At 38.1% G+C, this 25,173-nt stretch overlaps 1 protein-coding gene and 1 pseudogene across 5 annotated transcripts; one reads left to right on the forward strand and one right to left on the reverse strand.

Annotated features, from left to right (window-relative positions):
* Positions 1–909: 909 nt before the first annotated feature.
* CRLS1 (cardiolipin synthase 1) lies at positions 910–24,104 on the reverse strand. 5 transcript variants are annotated; one of them, XM_077115959.1, is made up of 7 exons: positions 23,583–24,104; positions 20,762–20,899; positions 16,089–16,218; positions 7,066–7,151; positions 4,769–4,837; positions 3,139–3,230; positions 910–1,228 (listed from the first exon to the last, which is right to left on the reverse strand). In XM_077115959.1, exons 1-7 carry the CDS (start codon positions 23,901–23,903, stop codon positions 1,141–1,143), a joined length of 924 nt encoding a protein of 307 aa, XP_076972074.1. In that variant the 5' UTR covers positions 23,904–24,104; the 3' UTR covers positions 910–1,140. The 5 variants fall into 5 exon arrangements, with proteins under 5 accessions (XP_076972074.1, XP_076972093.1, XP_076972108.1 ...); XM_077115978.1 differs by lacking the exon at positions 23,583–24,104 and adding an exon at positions 22,707–22,928; XM_077115993.1 differs by lacking the exon at positions 23,583–24,104 and adding an exon at positions 22,740–22,927.
* On the forward strand, positions 11,821–11,991 carry LOC143646728 (small ribosomal subunit protein uS14 pseudogene; annotated as a pseudogene).
* Positions 24,105–25,173: the final 1,069 nt, after the last annotated feature.

Genomic DNA, 25,173 nt, shown 5'->3' on the forward strand with positions numbered 1-25,173 from the left:
TTTCTGAACTCTTTCACAGTTTCCATGTTCATTATAAGCAACACATTTTAGACATAGATAAGCAGGTTAAAAGGATAGGAAACCATTCCAAAGAAAACAAGTTTTGAAATGTGAAACCTTAAGGATGGACACGACTGGTGTCATTTCAGTAACACAAGAGACTGAAACGCCACTGCTAAATGCCACCACTTCATGCACAGTGGGTATGAAAAGGAATTTACCAGTTTGCCAATAAGCTTATCGTCAAGAAAAGAGTGTTATTTCCAGCTCTTTTATTCCTTGAATATCTTAACAACAACAAATAAGACTTCCCAAAGTTTAAAAAATCTTTGAAAAATATACAGTTTCATATTTACATATCACATGAGTACAGGTTCCAATATCCTACAAACATTGCCATGTTAGAAACAATGGACAGGCATGATGTAAATCACTGCCTCTTGGGTAACAGACATGTCCTCTTATTCCAACTACCTTTGTTACTTGTTATCCTAATACATAAATGGTTGAGCACCTGAGAGGCTGGAAGACTTTTTGGGGCATGAATTTCAACACCGTCTATTTTCTCTATTTTCAAATATTTCAAATCTTATTATTTCCAAAACTCATTGCATTTTAAATCTCTTTATAACTTCATCCACAGCTATCTTTATTCTGTCACTATTCTAAGTGATCAAAATATTGTGAACTGTTAATGTATAGAGGGGATCTAAAAGCCATAAAACTGTTCAGTCAGACTGTACAGGATACATATTTAAACCCAGGGAATTCCCTGGTGCTTTGTGAGTAACCTAAATTCTACTGAAAGAGTGGTGGTACCCCTCAGTTTCCGTGCTCTGACTTTTTTAAATTTAATATTTAAAAATAACAGACAATTGATATTTTATAAATTAATCAAGCAACCTAAGATAAAAAATTCTAAATTATAGTTTATTTGTATTTAAAAATACGTACGAAATTCCCATATGCCCATGATCAAGCTTATTTTCAATGCATATCACTTCAATTTTGTTGACATGGTTTGTTCTGACAAGTACTTTTTCAAGCTGAACACCAAAATGGGGAAACTCCTGTGGATTTCCACTTGGCCCTGATGCCAGTGATGTATACTGCTTCCTTGCTACTGATGATGGATGATTTTCATCTGTCTTTTATCACTTGGATGGTTTTCCGACCATAATGATAGTAACTGTAAGCTGATGCAGCTGTGGTGAAAGCTGTAAAACACCTTTCATGGAAGGAAAGAAATGGAATTTAGTTGTAAAGTTGAGAAACAGTAACAGTGAGAATCATAAAGAAAAATTTCAGGCCCTCTTTTTCCAAGGACCAGATGAAAAATAATTAGATACTTAAAAGAGTTATTTAAAAAGTAAAGAGGCTGCCTTTTTACATTCTGAAATAAATTTACTTTTCATCTCACATACACACAAAAATAAAAAGCTAAGTAGGGCTATGTAGTATAATTTTTTTTTTTTACTATAAAAATCCACACTCTTTTTTAAGACTTCCTTTGAATTACAAATGTCAAACAAAATTAATCTCAGTAAATGAACCCTAAAAAATAATACTAGCAATTCTCATTTTTACCTACACATTATTCTATGTGTCTTATGGTTTCATATTCTCAAAACAACCTCAACTTACAGAGGAGGAAATGGAGACCCAGGCACTTGTGTAGTAGGGCCAACAAATTATGTTTGAGCCTGGCCTGGGGTCAGCTCTAGAGTCCCTGTGCTCTTTCCACTGCTCCAGGCTACTGAGAGTACTGGAATCTATTTCCTACAGATTTTGAGGACTCTAAGGATATCTGGGTCATTTTAAATAAATTTCCATTTTCTTCACTGATTTATCCTTAAGTGAATTATCAGATTAACCAACCCTCTTGAAACTTTGAAACTACCTGAGAGATGCCCACAACTTGCCAAATGATACAACAGGTTAATTTTAGTGCAGCCATGCACTTCTGCTTCCACCAGGTGAACTTTTTGCTCCTCAAGAGTCACTTTTGTTTGATCCCCAAACCTGTTCATGCCAATTTGATATTCTAAATACATAAACCAATAAACGTATGTGTAGGAAGAGTGCAGTTTCTGTGCAAACTAAGTTGAATACTTTGAAAAGACTTGAGAAAGGTGAGCTGCTAAAAAATTACTGCTAAAGTAAATAGGTACAGTGACTTAAAATTGGAGAAAAATGGCAAAAAAAACTAGAAGGTTCTATACATATTACTTTGCAAATATCTTAATTCTTACATCACTTTAAAGAAGCCAAAAATGAAAATCAGAGTGGCTATATTAGGTATGGAGTTTATTCAAGAAAGAAGAAACTCTAATTGATGAATTTATATACACAAGAAGCCTTGGTCCTGTATCAGACCATGTAGGATGAACATGATGAAATACCTTTATATAGTGCAGATTAAAACGTTTAAAATCTATGGCATTTTAAAAGATTTTTGGCTTAACTGACTTTGATTAAGCAACCATTTTCTGGCAGAGATGGCATCAAGCATGAAGGCTTGACTTATACAGTTAAAAGTGTACTTAAAATAGAGTAATTTACTTCAATATCAGTATGGCAGATTTTGACTCGAAGTTTGAATTTTCAAGGCTATAAATAAACAATTAGTATAAGAAAATAAAATTCAAACTCCTTTCTCTAAGTTTCCCTACAACTACAACCTTGTCCCTAGTAACAGATTCCAGTTAAATGGCTGAACTTACTTTCCCATGCCCACTCTTACCACATCTCTGATGTTGCTCAGGGCCCGTCTTTCACCTGAAATGGCCTCCCCTCAATCTCTCAATCTCTTCCTGTATAAAATCTGCCTAAACCTCAAGGCTCAAATGTACTTTCTCTCTGAAGCTTTCTCTCCTCTTCCTACCTGGAAGTATTTTTCCCTTCTTGGAAACCCCAACACATTATCTGTACCTTTTAACTTGTATGAAGTTAGTATAATATCAATCTGTACATTCCATACTTGATAGTAAGCTTCTTAGGGCTGATGTCAAAGATAAAATATACCCCACAGCTTGATCTCAGTGCTCAATAAACACCGAAAGAACAAAGTAATCCTAGGACCATTACAGTAAGTCATTTGGTTGACATTCTCTAGGGGTAATCCTAAATTTAGCTTACCAAAGAATCTGAAGATAAATGCTGTCAGCATAATTGAAAACTGGAGCTGCCAAAGAAGCTGCCACCAAGATTAACTGGACTGCTGTGTTTACCTAAAACAAGAAGTTATGAATGAATAGTGCCAACCAGATCCTGTTACAAGCCCACTTGACAAAGGTAGGTAACCCATCAGACTGTAATGCCACACACCCTCATGCTTGGTGGTGATCTGCAATATCCCTGTCAAAGACACTGGCCTCTGCAAGTGAAGAACACACAATTGGGTCAACCCCACTAACTGGCACAAGAGTATACACAGCTGCCCTGTATGGTGAGGGTAATGGCAACTGTCAGAAAATACCACTACCTTGAATTTCCTTAATTGCAAAATTCTTTGTCTTTTCTATTTTTAAGTTGCCCACAAAACAGCCCCGTGAGTATAGAAATAATTAAAGCAGCCTCTGCATAGAGGAAATGGTAATGAGCTAAGTGACTTTTCTGCTGGCTAACAGAACCAAATCTAGAATTCAGATTTTGGGGAACCTCATTCAAGGTTCCTTTCACTTGCCCACCTGGTAAAACCTATCAGGGTGGAAAACTGAAGTGCATTTATCTCCAGAAAGAGGCTTTCTGGATGAACAAGTAGGCTTCCCTAACCTAAAAGTTGACACTAAGGAGAAATGAAGAAAACAGAACCAGAACTACATGGCAACTCACTTTACTCATCAAGAAGTGTTCTATGGAAGTGTGAAGTTTGAAACAGTGGATGCTGTGCTTCGAGAAGCCATTCTGCCCTATCATCCATTCTGCAGGCAAATGATAAGGGTTCTATCTCATTTTTTTAAATGAATAGATTTTGTCTGGGGGCCTTCCTATAAGGACAAGAGTTTGAGGCATTTGTCCCTGAGCTTCTTTTAAGCTACTTAATATATAATGCTACGCTCAAATTGCTGTACGACAAAAGTCATTTGAAGTAAAAATTGGCCCCTCCCCAAGGAGTCTCTGGTATAAAAGCACTTGCCCTTTTGTTTCCAGGTGATCTGCATCCCTAACCCATTAAACCTCTGCCACAAAGGATGGGGCAAAAGAATGATTACAGTGAACTTACCAAGCCTACCAGGAACACAAATATGCCTCGAGAAGCATTAATACTATCCTCTATGTGTGCAAAGACTGGCTTAAAATTATTGTCTTGAAGCAGGTTCAGGAAAACAGAATGGACAACCAAGAACAACAGTTCTTTATTAGTGAATAAAACTTTCTCCTACCTCTTTCCCTCCACAGTCATTCTTGAAATTGAAAGGACTTTATTACTTGGTGTTTTCAAAACAGGGAGGGAGTGAAAACAGAAGGGAATCTTCATTATCTCTTCATCTCAATCAAGAAGCTTTACTTTCCTTTAATCTTCCGTAAAGGATGACCCTATTGCCTCACACAGAGATTCAAACCAACAACATAAAGCACAAACTTACACTAAAGATCCAAAAAGCCTGGAGGACAAAAGAATTGGGTGAAAGTTGTCTGCATGACCACCCTCTCCACCTTCTACAGCCCAAGTATTTAAATCTGTTTCATTTTCAGCTGCTTCAGATTGAAGTTTATATTCATTATTAAAAAATCCACAAGGGAATAAATATTTTGTATATCTTACCTTGCTGATGAACGTTGGTTTTAATCTAGCAGTGGCATAGCAAGGATTAAAATATTTAGCAAGTGTTCGCTGGCAGAGGACAAAAAAGATAAGAGTATTCAATTTGTAGTTCAAGTTTAAAGCAAACTTTTTGAGTTTTTTCTTATGCCATGCTATATACTAGATAAGTACTTTATGTGCATCTACTTTTATTTTACTAACTGGGCAGTATCTGCGTTCTTTATAAATCACTTTCAAAAACCTTCTCTTCGATGGCTATTGAAAATAGATTTTTTTAAAATTTATAGATTTCTTTATTTCTCAATTCACATAAAATTCTAAATAGCAATAGCTATGATAAGGTCTACTTGAGCACATCTTTTTATTAAAATTCTATATAACTCATCACTATTTCCTTTTATAGATTAAAAACATAAAATGAATAAAATACTGCTGTATTTTCACTGGATTGGGAACCAATATGCTATGTTTATATATGCTCAAGTATCTGGAGAACCAATGAACAAATATGTGAACAAACCATTCAACGCTCATACAATTTTGATTTTAAAAAAACCACGTATAGACAATCCAAAGTAGAGGTTAAATTCAACGGTAACAGGAGTTTTGATCTATGTAATACACTTCTAACAGTTTGGTGCAAGACAAAGGGTCTGGCTGATCTGTACTTTATGTGTGATATCAAACAAAAAGATTTTGACTTAAAACAGAAACATGTACTTTTTCAGTTGCTTATTCATGTGTTCAATAACTACCTTAGTGGGTACTTCAGATAACAAGAAGATAGTTATGTGGTTTTTAAAAATTGCTGGAAAATGGATCAAAAAAATAACTGTCATAAATGATTCTCAGACAACGTCAACTAAAAACAGTGAATCTTGGTAATTAATATTTTAAAATTTTACCTTATATGTGAGACTAAAGCAAAAAATGTTTATTTGGTACAAAATCTATATTTTGACTAGTGCATTTCCTAATATAACTTATGTAGACAGCTTAATTGAACACCATAAGTACATGGAACCTTGAGTTTTTGTTGGTTTGTCCAGAGTGATGCCCCGATAAATCCCAGAGTGATTTGAACAGTGAATAAAAAAGTATTTGCAAAGTCCCCTTTGGGGAATGGTGAGAACAGGGGAAAATTCAACTTCCCCAAGTTGAATTCTTGATATTCTCACAAGCAGTGCGGACAATCAAAGCTATAGGCTGAGCCCCCAATCTTGGGGTTTGTTCATATGAAATTTAACCCCACAAAGGACTAGGTCAAGCCTACTTAAAATTACGCCTAAGAGTCACCCCCAAGAGAACCTTTTTTGTTGCTCAGATGTGGCCTCTCTCTCCAGCCAACACAACAAGCAAACTCACCACTCTCTCCCAGTCTACGTGGGACATGACTCCCAGGGGTGTGGAACTTCTTGGCAACGTGGGACAGATCCTGGAATGAGCTGAGACTCAGCATCAAGGGACTGAGAAAACCCCTAGAATGAGCTGAGACTCAACATCATGGGATTGAGAAAACCTTCTCGACCAAAAGGGGGAAGAGTGAAATGAGACAAATTAAGTGTCAATGGCTGAGAGATTCCAAACAGAGTTCAGAGGTTATCCTCCTGGAGGATATTCTTACGCATTAAATAGTTATCACTTTGTTAGTCAAGATATAATGGAGAGGGGCGGGCCACGGTGGAGACCCGTGTTCGATTCCCGGTGCCTGCCCATGCAAACAAACAAACAACAACAACAACAACAACAACAACAACAAAAAATATATATATATAATAGTGAGGCTGGAGGGAATTGCCTGAAAATGTGGAGCTGTGTTCCAGCAGCCATTTTTCCTAAAGATGATTGTATAATGACACAGCTTTTGCAATGTGACTGTGTGACTGTGAAACTCTTGTGTCTGATGCTCCTTTTATCTACCTTATCAACAGACAAGTAAAACATATGGAATAAAGATGAATAATAGAGGGAACAAATGTTAAAATAAATTTAGAGTGACATGCTAGTGATCAGTGAGGGTGAGGGGTGGGGGTAATGGTATGTATGACTTTTTTTGTTTTCTTTTTACTTCTTTTTCTGAATAGATGCAAATGTCCCAAGAAATGATCATGATGATGAATATGCAACTATGTAATGATATTGTGAATTACTGATTATATATGTAGAATGGAATGATCAAAAGTTACAAATGTTTGCGTTTGGTCTTCTTTGGTATTAAAAACAAAAGAGTGAATCTTGGTTTTATTTTTTTATTTTTTTGCCTTATGTTATTAAAAAAAAATTTTTAAACAACTCACCGGTGTTGGAAGAGTTCGATATCTGACATAAAACACGGCAGCAATCAACATTACATCTCTTGAAATGATCATGTAAGTAAGTGAAACTGAAAATCAAATATAAAATAGTTTTGATTGGGATTCTGAAAATTATCAACACATTATGAATATAATTAAAGCTTCATTTGCTTAGCCTTACCATAAACCGATTTCACATCAGCACTCATTGATGGTTAGTTATCATAATAAACCACACTCACTGATGGTTAAAGTTATCATAATAAACCACAAACTTGAATATTCCTTAACCTGCCCTCCAAGAGAAAGTCAAATATAGACTTTGGGTTTTTGAATTCTAACTGCCCTTCAAAATGTTGATTCTCTCATCTCTTTTCAATTTTCCATTTTCATATGTTTTTAAGCTATAATTCTGCAGTTAACAATGTCAGCTCTACCAGGCCCTCACTATCTCCTTTGCTGTTTCTCAACTTTCTGAGTTTGGAAAAAAGATCACCAGGCTTGCTAGAATTATATGGAAAGAGATGGTAGAGATCAAGAAGGATGTTGAAGGACTCAAACCATTCTGGAGTCTCAGAAGTGTTGATTGCTTACTTCTGTGTTCTAGACTATTCTTGGGAGAATTTGTTATATGTTCTGCTTCTGGAGAAACAACATATTTTCATTCTTTTCCAGCCAGTTCCTACCCAGGCCCCATTCATCCAATTAATTCTAATTAAACATGAATTCAACCTGTCAATAGTTTTCTCATTACTCCTCAGATTCTATAGTACGTCTGGAGAGCCAGAGCCAGCCAGCAGAAGGACATTTTAGGTGGGTAACCCAGGAACATCTACTCCCTGGGTGAAGGAAGAGGTCCTGCTCTTCAGTTTACATCCTTCTGCACTGTAGGAAATTCTTACATGAACATTTTATCACTTTTAAAGAAAAACAATTATACATATATTTTTAAAAATCTTGAGGCTAACAAACAGTTTAAATTGTTTCAATTACCAAAATAAAAGGACCATGTGCATCTTTCCCATAACACTTTCAAAAAAGCTCTTGTATGAATTACTTTAGAGGTTGTACATAGGTTGTCCTCTCCAGTTTTGACAGTCTATAGCTCTGCAACTTGAATAAAAGCTCACTGATTAATTACAGATTTAAAAAGTGAAATCTCTGCTGAACAGAGCTGTGACTTAGTGTTGATCTCTGGCTTAGTGCCCGATGACAACACTATTCCAAAGAAAAAATGACTATCCACTCAAGTCTTGGCAATTGGAACAAACAGAAGAGAGCTGTATGAGTCAAGCAACAAAGCAAGTGAGCCATCATTTTTACAAGCATTTCCGTATCTGCAAAATACATTTATCTACAGTAATCATCAGCTGACAAAGTCTAACAACAACCACACTTTAAAATGAGGTAAACTCATGAAAATTACATATAGTAACTTCCTAAACAGACTTTAGAAGAAAATAAACCTCTTATTCTAGTTTATCACTACATTAAAAAGGAATACAACTTAATCCTAAAGAGATTTATGAGAAGGGGACATGAGACCCCTTCAAAATACTGCAAAGACTTGGGTTGTGGTTCTATAACCATCAAAAATAGCCATTTATTTGAGCACCTGGCATTGTTTTAAGCATTTTGTATGCATTATGTCATTTAATCGACATATCAGCTCCATGAAAAACAGACCAACATCATCCCTGTTGTACAGATAAAGAAAATAAGCTTCAGGCAGATTATGTAAGCTGGTCACAGTGATCCAGTCAGTATGCAGTTCACAGTCAGAAACAGAACCTCAAAGTGTCAAATTCACAGCCTATATTTGGGGGGCAGTGTATTAGACTCCGACCCAGCAGTGTGAACTAGTGATCAGCACCTCTGGACTCAGTTCACTCTGTGGGGGGAGAGGGAGGGGGTCAAAAAGAACTATTAACAGAATCAATGGTTTCCCAAATTGACTGTCCATCACAGAATCATCTTGAAGAGAGGTACTTAAACGCACAGAGGAAACTTCCCTGAGAGAGTTAGGCTGGGATCTCGCTGTACAGAATGAACAAAGGCCCCTGCTCTTTCTTTGGCTCACTGGGCAATTTTATACAGTTCCCTGGCTTTTGTGCCTTCTAACTGATCCTGCTTTCTTTCTTTCCTAGTCTCCCCTTCCCATTTCTTCCAAAGGTAAAGCAGCTTTCACTTTTGCTTATCAGACAGTCTAATAGTGTGCTAGTGGCAAGTAGAGGGTATAAAATGTGACAAGGATTGCTCTAAGGTTTTTCACCCCACCTGCCAACTCTGAAATACAGTTAGTGTTTGCCAACAAACATGTGTTTAGCCATACATCATGGCCAAATTTTATTAATGTTAAAGGGAAATAATAAAATCAAATCACCTTTACATATAAAAAGTAATCACCAGTCACAGGTTACTGCATTCAAAACAATAAATTTAACAGAATAATTAGTCTAGAAATTGACTAAAACCAGCAATAAGAATTTACTAATTATTTCTGAAAATAATATAATAAAATAATATAACAGTACAGAAAGGAACCACTATTTTGTAAATGTGGCATAGACGTACATAAAGCGAAATTAACTTTGATTCACATCCTACATGGTTATAAATGTAACAAGATAATGAATTTGTTTTCATCCCTCTTCTCATGTAAAAAAAAACAAGAAAACAAGAAAAACAGAATGATTTATTAACCTAGCTAAGGAAGAAAATCTATTTTTTACTCTTTAAGAAAGAATATTATCCAAATCAAAGTGGACTGAAATTTTACAAAAATGCAGTATAAAAAGGAGATGCAAGACTCCACGTGTTTCTTGAATTAAACTTGTATGGTCAGTTTATTTGACCACAATTACAGGGAATCTCGAATAGGGCATGTGGTCTTGTTGGTTTGTACAGGCTGGTGTGATGCCCTGAAGCAACCCAGAGTGATCTGGGCAAAGAATAAAAGAGTGTTTGCAGAGTACCCTTGAGGGACTGGGGAGAAAAGAGGAAATGTTATTTCCCCAACTGGGGGAAATCCTGATATCCTCACAAACAGTGGGGACAACCCATTCAATAGGCTGAGCCATTGATCTTGGGGTTCGACCCTAAGAAGCTTATTCCTGCAAAGGAGAAGCTAGGTCTGTTTATGACTGTGCCTAAGAGTCACCCCCAGGGTGCCCAGGTAGTTCAGTGGTTAGAATGCTCGCCTTCCATGCAGGAGACCCAGGTTCGATTCCCAGACCATGCACCGCCCCCCTCTCCCCCCACAAGAAAAGAGTCACTCTCAAAGAACCTCTTTTGTTGCTCAGATGTGGTCTCTCTAAGCCAATTCAGCAGGTGAACTCACTGCTCTCTCCCCTACATGGGACATGGCCCCCAGGGGTGTATATCTCCCTGGTAACATGGGACAGGACTCCCAGGATGAGCCAGGGCCCAGCATCATGGGATTGAGAAAGCCTTCATGACCAAAAGGGGGAAAAGAGAAATGAGACAAAATAATGTTTCAGTGGCTAAGAGATTTCAGAGTCGAGAGGTTATCTGGGAGATTATTCTTATGCATTATATAGATAACTGTGCTGGTTTGAAAGGATGTATATCCCCTAGAAAAGCCATGTTTTAATCTAGATCCTACTTCAGAAAGGCAGAACAATCCCTATTCAATACTGTATGTTTGAAACTGTAATCAGATCACCTCCCTGGAGAAGTGATTTAATCAAGAGTGGTTGTTAAACTGGATTAGGTGATGACATGTCTCCACCATTTGGGTGGGTCTTGATAAGTTTCTGGAGTCCTATAAAAGAGGAGACATTTTGGAGAATGAAAGAGATTCAGAGAGAGAAGAGCAGAATGGCACAGCCACGAGAAGCAGAGAGTCCACCAGCCAGTGACCTTTGGAGATGAAGAAGGAAAACGCCTCCTGGGGAGCTTCATGAAACAGGAAGCCAGAAGAAGAAGCTAGCAGATGACGCCGTGTTTGCCATGTGCCCTTCCAGATGAGAAAGGAACCCTGACCGTGTTCACCATGTGCCTTTCCAGATGAGAGAGAAACTCTGACTGCGTTCGCCATGTGCCTTCTCACTTGAGAGAGATACCCTAATCTTCATCAGACTTCTTGAACCAAGATATCTTTTCCTGGATGCCTTTGATTGGACATTTCTATAGACTTGTAATCGGGACATTTTCTTAGCCTAAGAAGTGTAAACTACAACTTATTAAATTCCCCTTTTTAAAAGCCATTCTGTTTCTGGTATATTGCATTCTGGCAGCTAGCAAACTAGAGCAATACCCTTTTTTAGTTTGTGGTATATTGGAGTGGCTGGAGCTAAGTATTTGAAATTGTTGAATGTATTCAGGTAGCCTTGATTCTTTAAGACAACTGTATACCTATATAGCTTTTACAACGTGACTGTGTGATTGTGAAAACCTTGTGTCTGATGCTCCCTTTATCCAGTGTATTGACAGATGAGTAAAAAAATGACAAAAAATAAATAATATGGGGGGATAAGGGGTAAGAAAAAAATTGGGTAAATTGTAACATTAGAGTCAATGAGAGGGAAGGTAAGAGGTATGGAATGTATGAGTTTTTTCTTTTTATTTCTTTTTCTGGAGTGATGCAAATGTTCTAAAAATGATCATGATGATGAGTACACAACTTTGAGCCACTGATTGTATACTTTGGATGGACTGTATTATGTGTGAAGATATCTCAATAAAACTATTAAAAGAAAAAAAAGAGCCTTTCCTCATTGCATCCCTGAAAGCAAGATGGGTTACCAGCAGCTCTAATGGAGCCATCCACAAAAATTTGGCCAGGGTCCCTGCTCTTGTCTTGTTTGCTTAAACTGGCACAGTCTGACCTGGAAATATGGCTTCAATATGTGCCACCAATGTTTCCATCAGTAAGCAAAGTATACAGGCTTCATCAAGTTGGACTAAGTGATCTTCCTTGATCTTCTCAGGCATCTACCTGACTAAAGAAACAATGCTGGCTCTTTGCATATAAGATAAAACTACGAAACTTAAAAAAAAGAAAAAAGTCTGCAGCCATGCATCTCTACTCTAGCCAAAACCTTTCTAAAATGCCAGAAAAGGAATGATATGTATAAAGTCATAAAGACAAAAAGAACAGAGAGAGGAGATAAATATCAAAGTTTTGGCTAAGTTTATTAAATATATACCCTAATAGACTGGGGAGAGCTGAAACCTAAGTCCTTAGAAAGGGATGCCTCAAGAAGAAAACCAAATGTCCTTAGGGGAACCCAGAAAGTCAAAATAAAGAGCAGTGAGGTCCCTACAACCAGGGCTGCCCTAACACCTTTCCACTAGATCCCCACACCAGGGCTTTGGCATCCCACAGCTAGGAATGGTTTTCACGTTTTCAAATAGGTTAAAAAAATACAAAGAATGATATTCTCTGACATGTGAAAAATCACATGAAATTCAAATGTAGTGTTCATGAGTATAGTTTTAATGGAACACCTCCACACTCATTCACTTATATATTGCCCACAGCTGTTTTCACACTGCAATAGCAAAGCTGTGACAGAGACTGTGTGGCACACATTTGAGGTACTGTATGGTCCCTTACATCTGGTCCCTTACAGAAAAAAGTTTATCAGTCCCTGCTGTACACATTACTCTCTGAACCTGAGGGGTACAGGGGAACAGTGCAATTAAGTGAAGGTCCATGTACTGAATACTGAGAGTCCCCAGGCAAGAATGCATATTACCTCTCAGGAAAAAACTATAAAACTATGAGAGACGTTAAAGAAGACCTAAACAGAGTAGCTATATCATGTTTGTGAACTAGATGGCTCATATTGTAAAGATGTCAATTCTGCCATATAGATGTATTAATAATGCAATCCCAACCAAAATCCCAACAGGTTTTTTTTTAATGGAATTTGAAAAGCAACCTCTAAAACTTACACACAAATAGAAAGGGCTAACACCATCTAAGATACAAGAACTTGCTTTACCAGATATCAAGACTTCTGGCAAAGCAATAGCAATTAAGGGTGGTACTGGCACAAAGATACACAAATCTACACAACCCAGAAAAAGACGCATGTACTTAAGATTAGTAACACTGTGGTGAATGTGGGAAGTACAGACTTTTCAATAAGTGCATAACCATATAAACAGTTAGGAAATGAATTTCTAAAAGAGATTACTTTTAAAATACATCAAAAACATCAACTAGAAAAAAAACATCAACTAAGAACAACATGGAAAATCTTAAAAACTTCTAATACTAAACATAATCACATACAAAGGAAAAGTTGTCAGAATGACACAGGACTTCTCAATAGAAAGATGGAGTTGGAAGTCCATGGTACAGGGTCTTAAAAATTCTGAGTGATGTTCCCTTTATATAGGGTATGGACAGATGAGTAAAAAACATGGATAAAAAAATAAACAAATAATAGGGGGAACAAAGGTTAAAATATATTGGGTAGATGGAAATACTAGTGGTCAATGAGAGGGAGGGGTAAGGGGTATGTATGTATGAGGTTTTTTCTTTTTATTCCTTTTTCTGGAGTGATGCAAATGTTCTAAAAAATGATCATGGTGATGAATATACAACTATGTGATAATACTGTTGAGCCATGGATTGTACAGCATGTATGGAATGTTTGTATGTTAAGAATGTTTGTGTTCGCAAAGGATAGGTCAAGTCTACTTAAAATTTAGGCCTAAGAGTCACCCCCAAGAGAGCCTCTTTTGTTGCTCAGATCCAGCCAATATGATGAGCAGTCTCACCACCCTCCCCCTCTCCGCGTGGGACATGACTCCCGGGGGTGTGGATCTTCCTGGCAACATGGGACAAAGATCCTGGAATGAGCTGAGACTCAGCATCAAAGGACTGAGAAAAACCCTAGAATGAGCTGAGAATTAACATCAAGGGATTGAGAGAACCTTCTAGACCATAAGGGGGAAGAGTGAAATGAGACAAAATAAAGTGTCAATGGCTGAGAGATTCCAAACAGAGTCGAGAGGTTATCCTGGAGGTTATTCTAACGCATTAAGTACATATCACCTTGTTGTTCAAGATGTAGTGGAGAGGCTGGAGGGAATTGCCTGAAAATGTAGTGCTGTGTTCCAGTAGCCATGTTTCTTGATGATGATTGAACAATGATATAGCTTTCACAATGAGACTCTGTGAATGTGAAAACCTTATGTCTGATGCTCCTTTTAGCTACTATATCAACAGAAGAGTAGAACATATGGAATAAAAATAAATAATAGGGGGAACAAATGTTAAAATAAATTCAGTTTGAAATGCTAGTGGTAAATGAAAACAAAGGGGTAAGGGGTATGGTATGTATAGTTTTTTTTTTCTCTATTATCATTTTATTTCTTTTTCTGTTGTCTTTTTATTTCTTTTTCTAAATTGATGCAAATGTACTAAGAAATGATGAATATGCAATTATGTGATGATATTAAGAATTACTGATTGTATATGTAGAATGGAATGATATCTAAATGTTTTGTTAATTTTTTTAATTAATAAAAAAAGTTAAAAAAAAAGAATGTTTGTGTTCGTATGCTGTTTTGTCAATAAAAATATTCAAAAAAAATTCTGAGTGAAAATAATCTGCAGCTGAAAAATTTACCCTGCTCAACTCTCAATTAAGTATGAGAGTAGAAGAAAGACATATTAGATCTGCAAGACATCTAAATATTTGTTTACAATGCTACACCATTTCATAGGAAACAACTGCAGAATACATTACCAACAGGAATACTTTAACCTTAACAAAAAGGAAGGCAAGAGAGCCCGGAAACAAAGAAGAAAGAAAAAGGAAGTTCCTAGAATGATAGCAAAGGAAGTCCCAGTTACCGCTGTAGGCTTAAAGAGCAACCCACATCTATTACTTAGTAAAGCCCACAGCAACAGTATCCACCATACCAAGAATCTGGAAACAATTTCTGTAGAATAATTTCTATATGAATTGGCCAAACCTTTGAAAGCAACACAGCAAAATACAATGTAACTCTTGAGAAATGGGAGATATGAAAACACACACTCAAAAAAAGATCACTGATATTTTACATAACATCAACAGAATGCTCTTTTGCTTCATTTAATCCCTTCCCATCATACACACACCTCAATTCTGACTTTCAAAGAAGCACAAACTTTAGTCCAATTTATTTTTTATTTTGGTATTGGAACGTAAAAGCCTAAAGGCAAAGAGAAATAATCTCAGCTTGAGCAAACTACACTAAAGTGAAATGCCACTAGTCTTCCTTCTATCAAATGTCAATAATAACATGACACTGCAGGGCCATGTGGCAGCTTCTTTGTTTTTAGGTTCTATTTCTAATTCTTGGAAATAAATAATTTAAACAAATACAATGTGACAGGTTCTTTGTTTTTAGGTCCTATTTCTAACTCTTAGAAATAAATAGTTTAATCCAAACTGAGGAAGAAACACTGATCAAGAAATACAGCTAAACTAAAACTGAAAATCAGAAAAGCACATACAAAATATAAAGCAAAAGTTTATAAAATTTTGTTACAAGAGTAATTCATACACTGTACAAATTATATGTGTGATCTGAAAATTGTCTAAGTGCCTAAATAATAATACTAATGCAAAATTTTACCAACATCTTCAGGATTTCAAAGTTCTTATTTATTACGATTGATTTACTTACAGATAATAATAGGCAAGGGAAAATTTTAAATTGTTTTCAAAAAGCTAGGCATGTAGAATATATAATACATCTTGAAAACATTCTAAAAGAATGATGTTTGAATTAACATTGTGAAATGATATTTGCTTAATTTTAAGTACTCTTACTAAGAAAACAACTGATTCTATTAGTGTAACAAGGACATAAATTCTAAAATAAAACAAATAGCTTGACAAACAGTTTAATAATTTAAAATTAGGGAAATAGTTTAAAATTAAAAAATATATCCTTGGAACAAAATTCTTAGTCTCTCAATCAGGAGAAAGTCTAGGCTGTCTAATGTCATTCTTCTCTATGCTACTTAAAAGAACTCATGACGGTATTCTTACCTGGAATAAGATCTGCATAGGTCAAGCTAACATACAAGATACTGATAAGTATTTTATCAGCAAGTGGATCAAGAGCACTTCCCAAAGCTGATTTTTGATTGGCCCAGTTTCGAGCAATAAATCCATCCAACTGAAAACAGAAGTGTTTTTTTTAAAAAAAAAATAAATGTCATAATAGATACAGAGTAGATATCCTGAAGTTTAAGAGAAACCAGAATAATCACTATAATTTCACAAAATGCTAATAAAATCTCTTCTATTTCTTACCCTCATTCTTTCAGTGACATATATTTAGCTTTTAAATTAGCAATTTGTTGAAGCCTTAAAAATATTTAATATCAAAATAATTTCTCATTTCTATAGTACTTTTCTTTCTCAACACCTTCCTGTTATTTTGCAATAATTTTACAACAGCCCTTTGTGGAATAAACCCAGGCACAAATTCAGAAATGTAAGCGTCCTACTTAAAACTCACAGAAAGCAATACTGACAGAGCCTACACAAGCCCAAAATTTGACCCATGGGCTATTTTTATTATAGCTAAAATTGCTTTTACTTGTAAGGATTTCCTTTTGGCTATGAGACTGTACAACTTTCATGACCCCTACCTACTTTCCCATGACATAATCCAACTCTCTAAATTATAACTATTATTATTTTTAAACTTTTTATTTTAATACCAATGTTAATTGGATATTGAGTCTATTTCATGACCTGTATTTGAATAAAAGACTCTTCTGCAGGTGGCCTAGTTGAAATTTTTGGTACTTAAATTATTTTTTTCACTATTGTTGGAAAGAAATTATATTTTAAATAAAGGTCACATCTGATTGCCAGTAGGTCAAATGGGGCCTGCATGCTGGTTTTGTGTGACCTGCCCAGAGCTTTTAAAAATATAAACTAGTTGCCACAGAAATATAAATAAGTCTTTCCATAGGAATCTGGATTCCCAGCCTAACTTGAGAAATGATAAGATCTGGCCCCCTTGGGGCCACAAAATGCATTGAAATAAAATAAAGCCTATCTTTATTAAACAAGGTAGACATTTTCTGGTTTATCCAAATCTCTACATGGCTTCTAGTTAACTTCAAGTTTCAACAAATGCATAAATTTTCTGTTCTTTCCAAGGAAAAAGATAAAAATAGTTTAGACATAATTATACATGAAATATTTTAAGAGACAAAAACTCCTACAAATCTTAGGTATCTAAGGACAAAGTAGTACAGAACAGTGGTTAAGAGTACGGTTTTCCAAGCTGAATGGAACTGGGTGCAAATCCTGACTGTGCCACTTACTAGCTGTGTAACTGTAAGCAAGATACTTGGCCTTACCAAGCCTCAATTTCTTTACCTATAAGCCAGAGATAATATGGTCTATCCAAAGTATTATTTGTCTTCAGCACGTAATGTGACTAATATTTGTTCAGCACTCAGCACTTAGTAAATACTCAAAAACTTTCAGTTACTATTACTAGTACATTTGATAAGCTATTTCCCTCTTTAGTATGCTAGAAGTAATGTTAACAGAAAACATCTAGAACGGGGAGTTGGGGTCACGGAAGTTTCAAGTTTCAGTTCTGTTTCTAATCTCAGAAGACTTAATATCCCACTTTTTTACCAACATCAGCCCCTTGTCCTCATCATTCACTAACCCACATTAAATTCCAAGTCCATCACTATTTCATCACTCCTATGCAACTATCTGTAACTCCCTCACCCTTGCTCAAACACAACTTCCCTAAATTCCAGGCCCACACCGAAGCAAATGAAGACTGCTCAAGAAAAACACATAAATTCATAACTGCACTCAAAACTTCCTGAAACTCTCACCCCTGCCTACGGTGTTTACTTTTTCTTTTCATACCGTGTGCTCTCGTTCAAACTTAATTCCTTTTCAATCCCTCCCATTCTGATGACCAGGTCTATATTTTCCTTGGGATAAAAGAAACAGCTTGTCAGAAACTCCCTACTATTTCTACCACCAAATACACCACCTACTAACATCCTCTTCCATTCTGCCTTCCCTGATCCTATGCGCTCACCTTCTAGGATATGCCTCCCTCCTCTTGTATCTCCCCTTATCATCAATTTCTCCTTTTGTACTTATCATTTAATCAATTAATCAGTTAATTAATTAACAAAAAAATCCCTTACATAGCATATCTTTAAAAATTGCTCTATTTAAAACTGTATTACTCTATTCCCCTACAAAGCAAAATTTCCTGAGAGATTTCTATTGTCATTACCCCCTCACATTTGTTCAACAATCCACTCCAACTGTTCCTACCTCTCTAGAGATGACACTCACAAAGACCACCTGTGAATTCTCTATTTTTAGCTTACTTGACAGCAATACAATTGAAGCACTTTCTTTACTTAACTTCTGAGACACCCCATTGCCTAATTCTCTTCCTTTCTCACTGGATATTTCATTTCAGTGTCCTTTACTGACTCCTTCTCCACTGCTCTACTTACTAGAAGTGCCCCAAGACTAGTTGATCTGATTCTGTCTCTGTTTTTCATTCACCGATATAATTTCTTCAAGACTTGACCATCTATATGCTAACTCCCACATCTGTTATCTCTAAATACAACTCCTTCTCATTCCAAAGTACTACAGTCAACCACCCATTTGAAATCTCTCTATGGAAATACGGCATAACTCTTGATATTCTGCTCTCCTATCCAAAGTGTTGTCCATTGCAGAAAATGTTACCCCCATGTCCCTGGTTATTGAAAAGAAAAAACAAAACACAGCCCAGCACTCATACTTGACTTCCCTTTTACTCACCACCCTTCCCCCTCCCCCAATATATCCAATCCATCAACAAATCAACTCTATTTCCAAAACATTTCTCAAGCCCTTCTACTTTTCTCCAAATCCAAGCTACCACAATTGCTTCCACAGATTACTGCAAGCCTCCTAATCGGGCTCTCCACTTCAATTCTTCCTTTCCTAAAATCTATTTTCCACACACAGCACAAATCAGGCCTTGTCATTTTCCTGCTTAAATCCTAGATGAGTTAACCAGTTGCCCAGCTATGAACCTAGAGGCATCCAAACCTCTGTAGAATAAATGTGAAATATGGTGTCAGGTAACACAGGTTTCCACATACACCATTTTATATAATTAGAAAAATGTAAATGGGCCCTACTTACATACAGTGAATATTGCAATCTTGTGGGGCAGTTTTAAAAAACAAGCAACAGTAACAACAAAAAAACCTCACCAAAATCTAGCAAAAGAAAAAAAAAAGAGTGACTCCATTAACAGGAAATGATCTTGGCTGTTATGCAAAAAAGTATTTTGCATTATCAGTATAATGGTTACATTAATGAGTGCAGGCCTTCAGGTGTCAGAGATAAAAGCAGAGGCAAAAGAAAAGGGGGATTGAGAGAATGGGGAGAAGTGGTGATGAACAGGAGCCAAACTGTGGAAAAAGCCAGTTTGAAACACTACATGTTTAATGCTTATTTTGAAATGCCATATAATGCAAATGCTCTCTCCTGTTTATTCTTCAAAATCTTCAGTTCATTTTTCGCTTTTTCCATGCTACTGGCAGGTGGAAGTATGTTTCTAGGAACCTTAAACGGAGCAGCTGATATTACAAAGAAAGAAGCTATGCAACTTTTATTAATATAAAATTAATCTCTCTCTATGATCACTAAATAAATACTAAGCAAAGCTTTTCAAACATAAATCCATTTGAAGGAGTACCAAATCATTATTGCTGTCCAGGTACTAACAGGGACCCCAGATCAGCCTTATAACTATTTCTACATGCTAGCTTTGCCCTGATTTTTAATTTTTCCTCACCTTTTCCCCCACTTCCTTCACTATGTTTTTGTAGGGTGTGTAGTTTTCTAAGCCATCTCAAATCCTTTATGAAACAAGGTGGGTATTAAATACAAGTAATGGTTTACAAGATGTTGGAGTTATCTGGCCAATCCACAAAGGCCTATTTAACACACAAAATTATATACTGAGTTTTAATTTGAAACACACTGAATTTATCTTCCCCTCTCCCAAAACTGATAACAGTTGTGTCCAGGAGCTCTTTTCTCCTTTGTCCATCTGCTGGAGCAGTGCAAGAAGGACGGGTGCCCAATCCTTAGGGCTAGGGAGGACACAGTAATGTGAGGCAGGGATCAGGAACCAAATCTGGTTTTATGCTACCTCCTGCTAGCATAAATCTGAAAAGGGCTCCAGCCAACACAAACTCCCTAGTCACACCCAGTCTTCTCTGGGTCAAAACAACTGGCCCACTGTTTTCTTCTTCGCTGGTAAAACCAACTGTTGTAGCTCAGAATATTTCTCCCTGTCCTGACTCACAATAAATAGAAAACAGTCATATAACATTCTCTCCTTTATTTCTATCTCAAAAGCAAACACTCAGCTCCTTAGGGATTTCTAAGGGTTCTTCTTTAAAACTAAGAGTAAAAGACCCCCCTCTTACACTTTCTTACAGCCTTCACTTTCTTCCTTAGATTGTTATAAACAAAGTCCCATATAAATGCTAAAGACAAGTTCTTACACAAAGTACTAGTTCAACTTCATCTTAAGGTCCTCCTTCCAAAGAAAAGCAGGCTAAGACTGTGCTGTTTCAGTGTAGTAGCAGAGACCCTAGGATTTGGAAGGGGAACAAAACAGAGACAGTGTATTTACAACTTACCAAATCAGTTAGTCCGGCTAAAGCAAAAACTCCTAGTGCAATATTAAAATCTTCTTCAATAATCAAATAGCCCAAAACTGGGGCCAAGCCAATCCTCGTCATAGACAACATATTTGGGATTGTCCATGGGTTTTCATACTAAAACACAAAAACAAAAAAACTTTAATACTACAAACTTGTACTTTAAATAACTATATTCATTAGAAAAATATAATTCATCAGCTTACATAGTCTTTAAATTAGTACTTTAAGTTGAGTTTTTAAATCCATACTGAGTTCTTTTTACAGACGCCTTTCTAAACTCTTTCAAGAATACAGATGAAGATGTACCATGTACCCAAATAAAGACTAAAATCTAAAGCATCTTCTAAATATACTGAAGTTTTTTTCCTAAGAGAATAAACATTATATACTAAAGACAAACCTTTTATATATATATACATATATATATATATATGTCAGTAAACAACAAATTATCAACTCCATGCATTTCAGCTTAAAAACATTTATTGCAAATAAACCCCCTCACTCCCCTAAACAAACACCCTATACCCATCAAAGGAATGCCGAAAGCTGTACAGTGTATGGAGATAAAAATGAAGCGAACAGGAAAAAGAAAACCCAGATTGAATTCTATAACCGTATCACTAAATTGGAGAACAGATGGAATAAAATGGAGAGGAAAAGAATTTGGGAAACTTAAGAAATAAAGAGAAAGCTTGAAAGTCTGTTCAAAACAGCCAGGAACATAATGTTAAGAACTCCCAACTTGAAACCCCCCAGTTCCTTCATGGGAGCTTCATGATTCCTTGAAAGCTGCTTGAAGATGGCATTAACAAAAGGGCTCTTTGGCAGGTGTTCTCAAGAATACCCCTTCCTTGTCAAACAGAATCCATTTTGTGAGCGGGTATTTGAACTTTAAAAAGCCTCAGCTTAGCTGAGCTAAGACACCCCGCACAACAAAGATATGGAAATAACACCAAGAAAACGTGTTTGCCTAAAAACATGGATTTTCTACTCCACTGAGTTCCCCCATGGGACATTTTCCTCACAAGAACAAACTCTACTTAACCTCTTTCTTAATCAGTAACCAACTTGCTCAAATTTAGTTTGTGTTAAAAAGAAAACAAGTGGGCAGGCCACGGTGGCTCAGCAGGTAAGAATGCTTGCCTGCCATGCCCAAGGACCTGGGTTCGATTCCCGATGCCTGCCCATGTAAAAAAAAAATAAGTGCCAGTCTGCATTTAAAAGACATCTTATAAAATTCCATGAACCATCCTAAGAAAAGGTGGTCTCTAAAGATATGAAGTTTGTGTTTAGAAATAGGATCTGGCAAATGTTCACATCAGCTTGGAGCGATAATGGCGCTGCTGCTGTTGTACTGAGGTAGACAAATACCACGATTGCAAGCAACTGAAAAACTTCAAATTCTCCACGGAAAAATCCTCAATGAAGAAGCAAACCTCTATTCAGGGGTCTTCTATTGAAAGTAGACCACATTATATACTTAAATGAAAACCTTCCTGGAATAGATTCCAAATTCAAGATCAAAGGTCAGAGTACTTTCAGGGTCCAGACAAAAAAGGATAAGTCTGTTGACCATACTGCGGTACAGAATAAGTCAAATATTGATGCAAGGTCACAGCAACTCAGAAGGGAAACCAAAGTAGTTAATGATTGAGGAAAGAAGAATAACAAAGCAAAAGGTCAGAATACAAAGGGCCCCAATTAGTTTCAGAGATATCTATGGGGCAAAACAAGGCAAAGCTGCCAACAGCCAGCTCATTTCATTTCAAACAGGACTGAGGCTGCTGGAAATGTGAAAGGGATTGTTTATAGATCCACATAAAACATTTCAGTTAAAATAAAGTTACCTCATTAATTTCTAATCATTACATTTGTAAAAGTTTTAAAGTTAAAATCAAGAGAGCTAATCTCAGATTACCCAACCAAATAACCTGTGGCATACTCGACCAACCACTGGAGTTCAGGCAAGGACTTCAGCCAGGATATGGTAACTTCAAAGCAGTCAGCATCCAAATGGCGACATGCTTGAGCTATTAGTGGAGCTGAGACCCCTGCCAGGATGTGGCCACCTCAACCCATGCTGTACATCTTATGAAAGCAGCACAGGGGCCCACTGAAGACATAACAATTGAAGATGTAATAATTGCATGAGTCTAGCTAACATGACATCAAAAGCTCCCCACACTCCTGCTCTGGTGTCTTTAGCTTGGGCAACAGGAGAAAGTAAGAGGACACATTTCCCTCCATTGCCTCAAGAACAGAATTTTCATCTTCTAATAATAGAAGTTAAAAGAGCTTTTAATTACCAGTTAAATTATTTAATCCCCTCCAACCTGTAATATGTAGGTTACCAAAGGGCAAATGAGTCAAGCCTGCTCAAGCAAACGGAAAGGACTTTCAAAGATTTTTACACCTGGCCAAACTGGGGATTCGCTTCAGAAAATTAAAAGGGAACTTTTAAAGAAAGACAAGACGCGAAGGCTATTTTTACCAATGCAATATCCAGAGGCCCTTCCAGCAACGGGTGAGGATAGAAGGGGGGTGTTCAAGCTCGACCACCGAGACTGAAGGTGACCAAACATCCCGCTGACCCGGCTGGTACCCCTGAAATCCATCCAGATCCAATGATCCGCCCGTAACTTCTCTTCAGGGAAGCGGTTTAAAGGCTCTGCAACCGAAGCGTCTGGACTGAATCGACCCCAGCACTTCACTCGCGCCCGGGACCAAGCCTCGGGAGGGGTGGTGAGCCCCGGTGGCCCAGGACCGACCCTCCGCCTTCTTCCTCGATACTTACCAGGCTGGCGGCGCTTGCCGGGTCCCACCGGCCGCCCGGGGCCTCCGCGGCGGTGTCTGCTCCGGCCGCGGGCTCCGGGGCCGCCTTCCCCGCGCCCGAACAGTGGCCTCGCGGAACTGACCCGGGCAGCCACAGGCCGAGCGCGGCCGAGCGCAGCCACCAGCGCTCCGCGAGGAGGCCCAGGCAGCCCAGGTAGCAGGGCGCGGGTAGGGCGGGCAGCAGGGCCCCGCGGGTGCGCCTCTCGCCCGGCCGCGCCCCCGGCGCCCAGGCGGCGCCACGCAGGGCCCCCCAGGAGCCGCGCGCCACGCGCGAAGCCAGCATGGCCCTGCGGCAGCCCCGCGCCAACGCAGGCGGCGAGAGCTCAGCAACCCCAGGTACTGGCGATCCGCTTCTCCATCGGCTCCCACCACTTCCAGACAAGCTCGGCCACCGCCGTCTCCATACTAGTTTTCCAAACCCAGCAAGCTTCGCGGACACAGGTGGCCTGGAGCCGTCAAGGACGGACGTCCTTGCGACCTTTTTGCGACACCGCCGCCGCCAGGCTTCCCAGCGCCTCCGGTGGCAGCGGGAGGGGCGCGTCCTGTAGCCCGAGGCCCGGGGGCGGAGGAAGGCCTGGTGCAGTGGAGGCCAGAGGCTCGGGCAAGGGGGTCGGCGTGGCGCTCGCTTCTCTTCCCCGGAGGCGAGGGAAGGAGGAGAGCCATAACGTGGGGTGGCCGCGAGGGGACAGGAGCCATCCGAGGTCGCAGCCGGCAGAAGGATCCCCTCCGAAGTGTGTGCGGCGCCCTGGGCCTTCGAGGAGGTTAAAGTATTATTAGTGTCTGTAATTGCCAGGGATTGTGTTTAATGCTTCACTTAGAGTATACCATATAACCATATACCAATAATTAGGGTCCATTAGTACTTCTAGCATTAAAGCTAAAGAAATACAGGCACAGAGAGGATAAGAAACTTGCTTATTAGATTATCCAAGATATTTAAGAATCAGATCATCATTAAACTAACCATTTGTTCTAGTTTGCTAGCTGCAGGAGTGCAATATACCAGAAACAGATTTGCTTTTAAAAAGGGGAATTTAATAAGTTGCTAGTTTATAGTTCTAAGGCTGAGAAAATGTCCCAATTAAATCAGTCTATTGAAATGTCTAATCAAAGGCATCCAGGGAAAGATACCTTGGTTCAAGAAGGCCAATGAAGTTCAAGGTTTCTTTGTCAAGTGAGAAGGCACATGGCGAACAGGGTCAGGGCTTTTCTTTCATCTGGAAAGGCATGTGGTGGACTTGGCATCATATGCTGGATTTCTCTCTGGCTTCCCTTCACAAAGCTCCCTGGGAGGCATTTTCCTTCTTCATTTCCAAAGGTGACTGGCTGGTGGACTCTGCTACTCATGGCTATGTCATTCTGCTCTGCTCTCTCTGAATCACTCTCAATCTCCAAAATGTTCCCTTTTTTATAGGACTTCAGAAACTAATCAAGACCCACCCAAATAGGTGGAGACATGTCGTCACCTAATCCAGCTTTACAACCACTCTTGATTAAATCACATCTCCAGGGAGATGATCTGATTATGGTTTCAAGCATACAGCATTAAATAG

Source organism: Tamandua tetradactyla, chromosome 1 (genome assembly GCF_023851605.1).
Source record: "Tamandua tetradactyla isolate mTamTet1 chromosome 1, mTamTet1.pri, whole genome shotgun sequence".
NCBI lineage: Eukaryota > Metazoa > Chordata > Mammalia > Pilosa > Myrmecophagidae > Tamandua > Tamandua tetradactyla.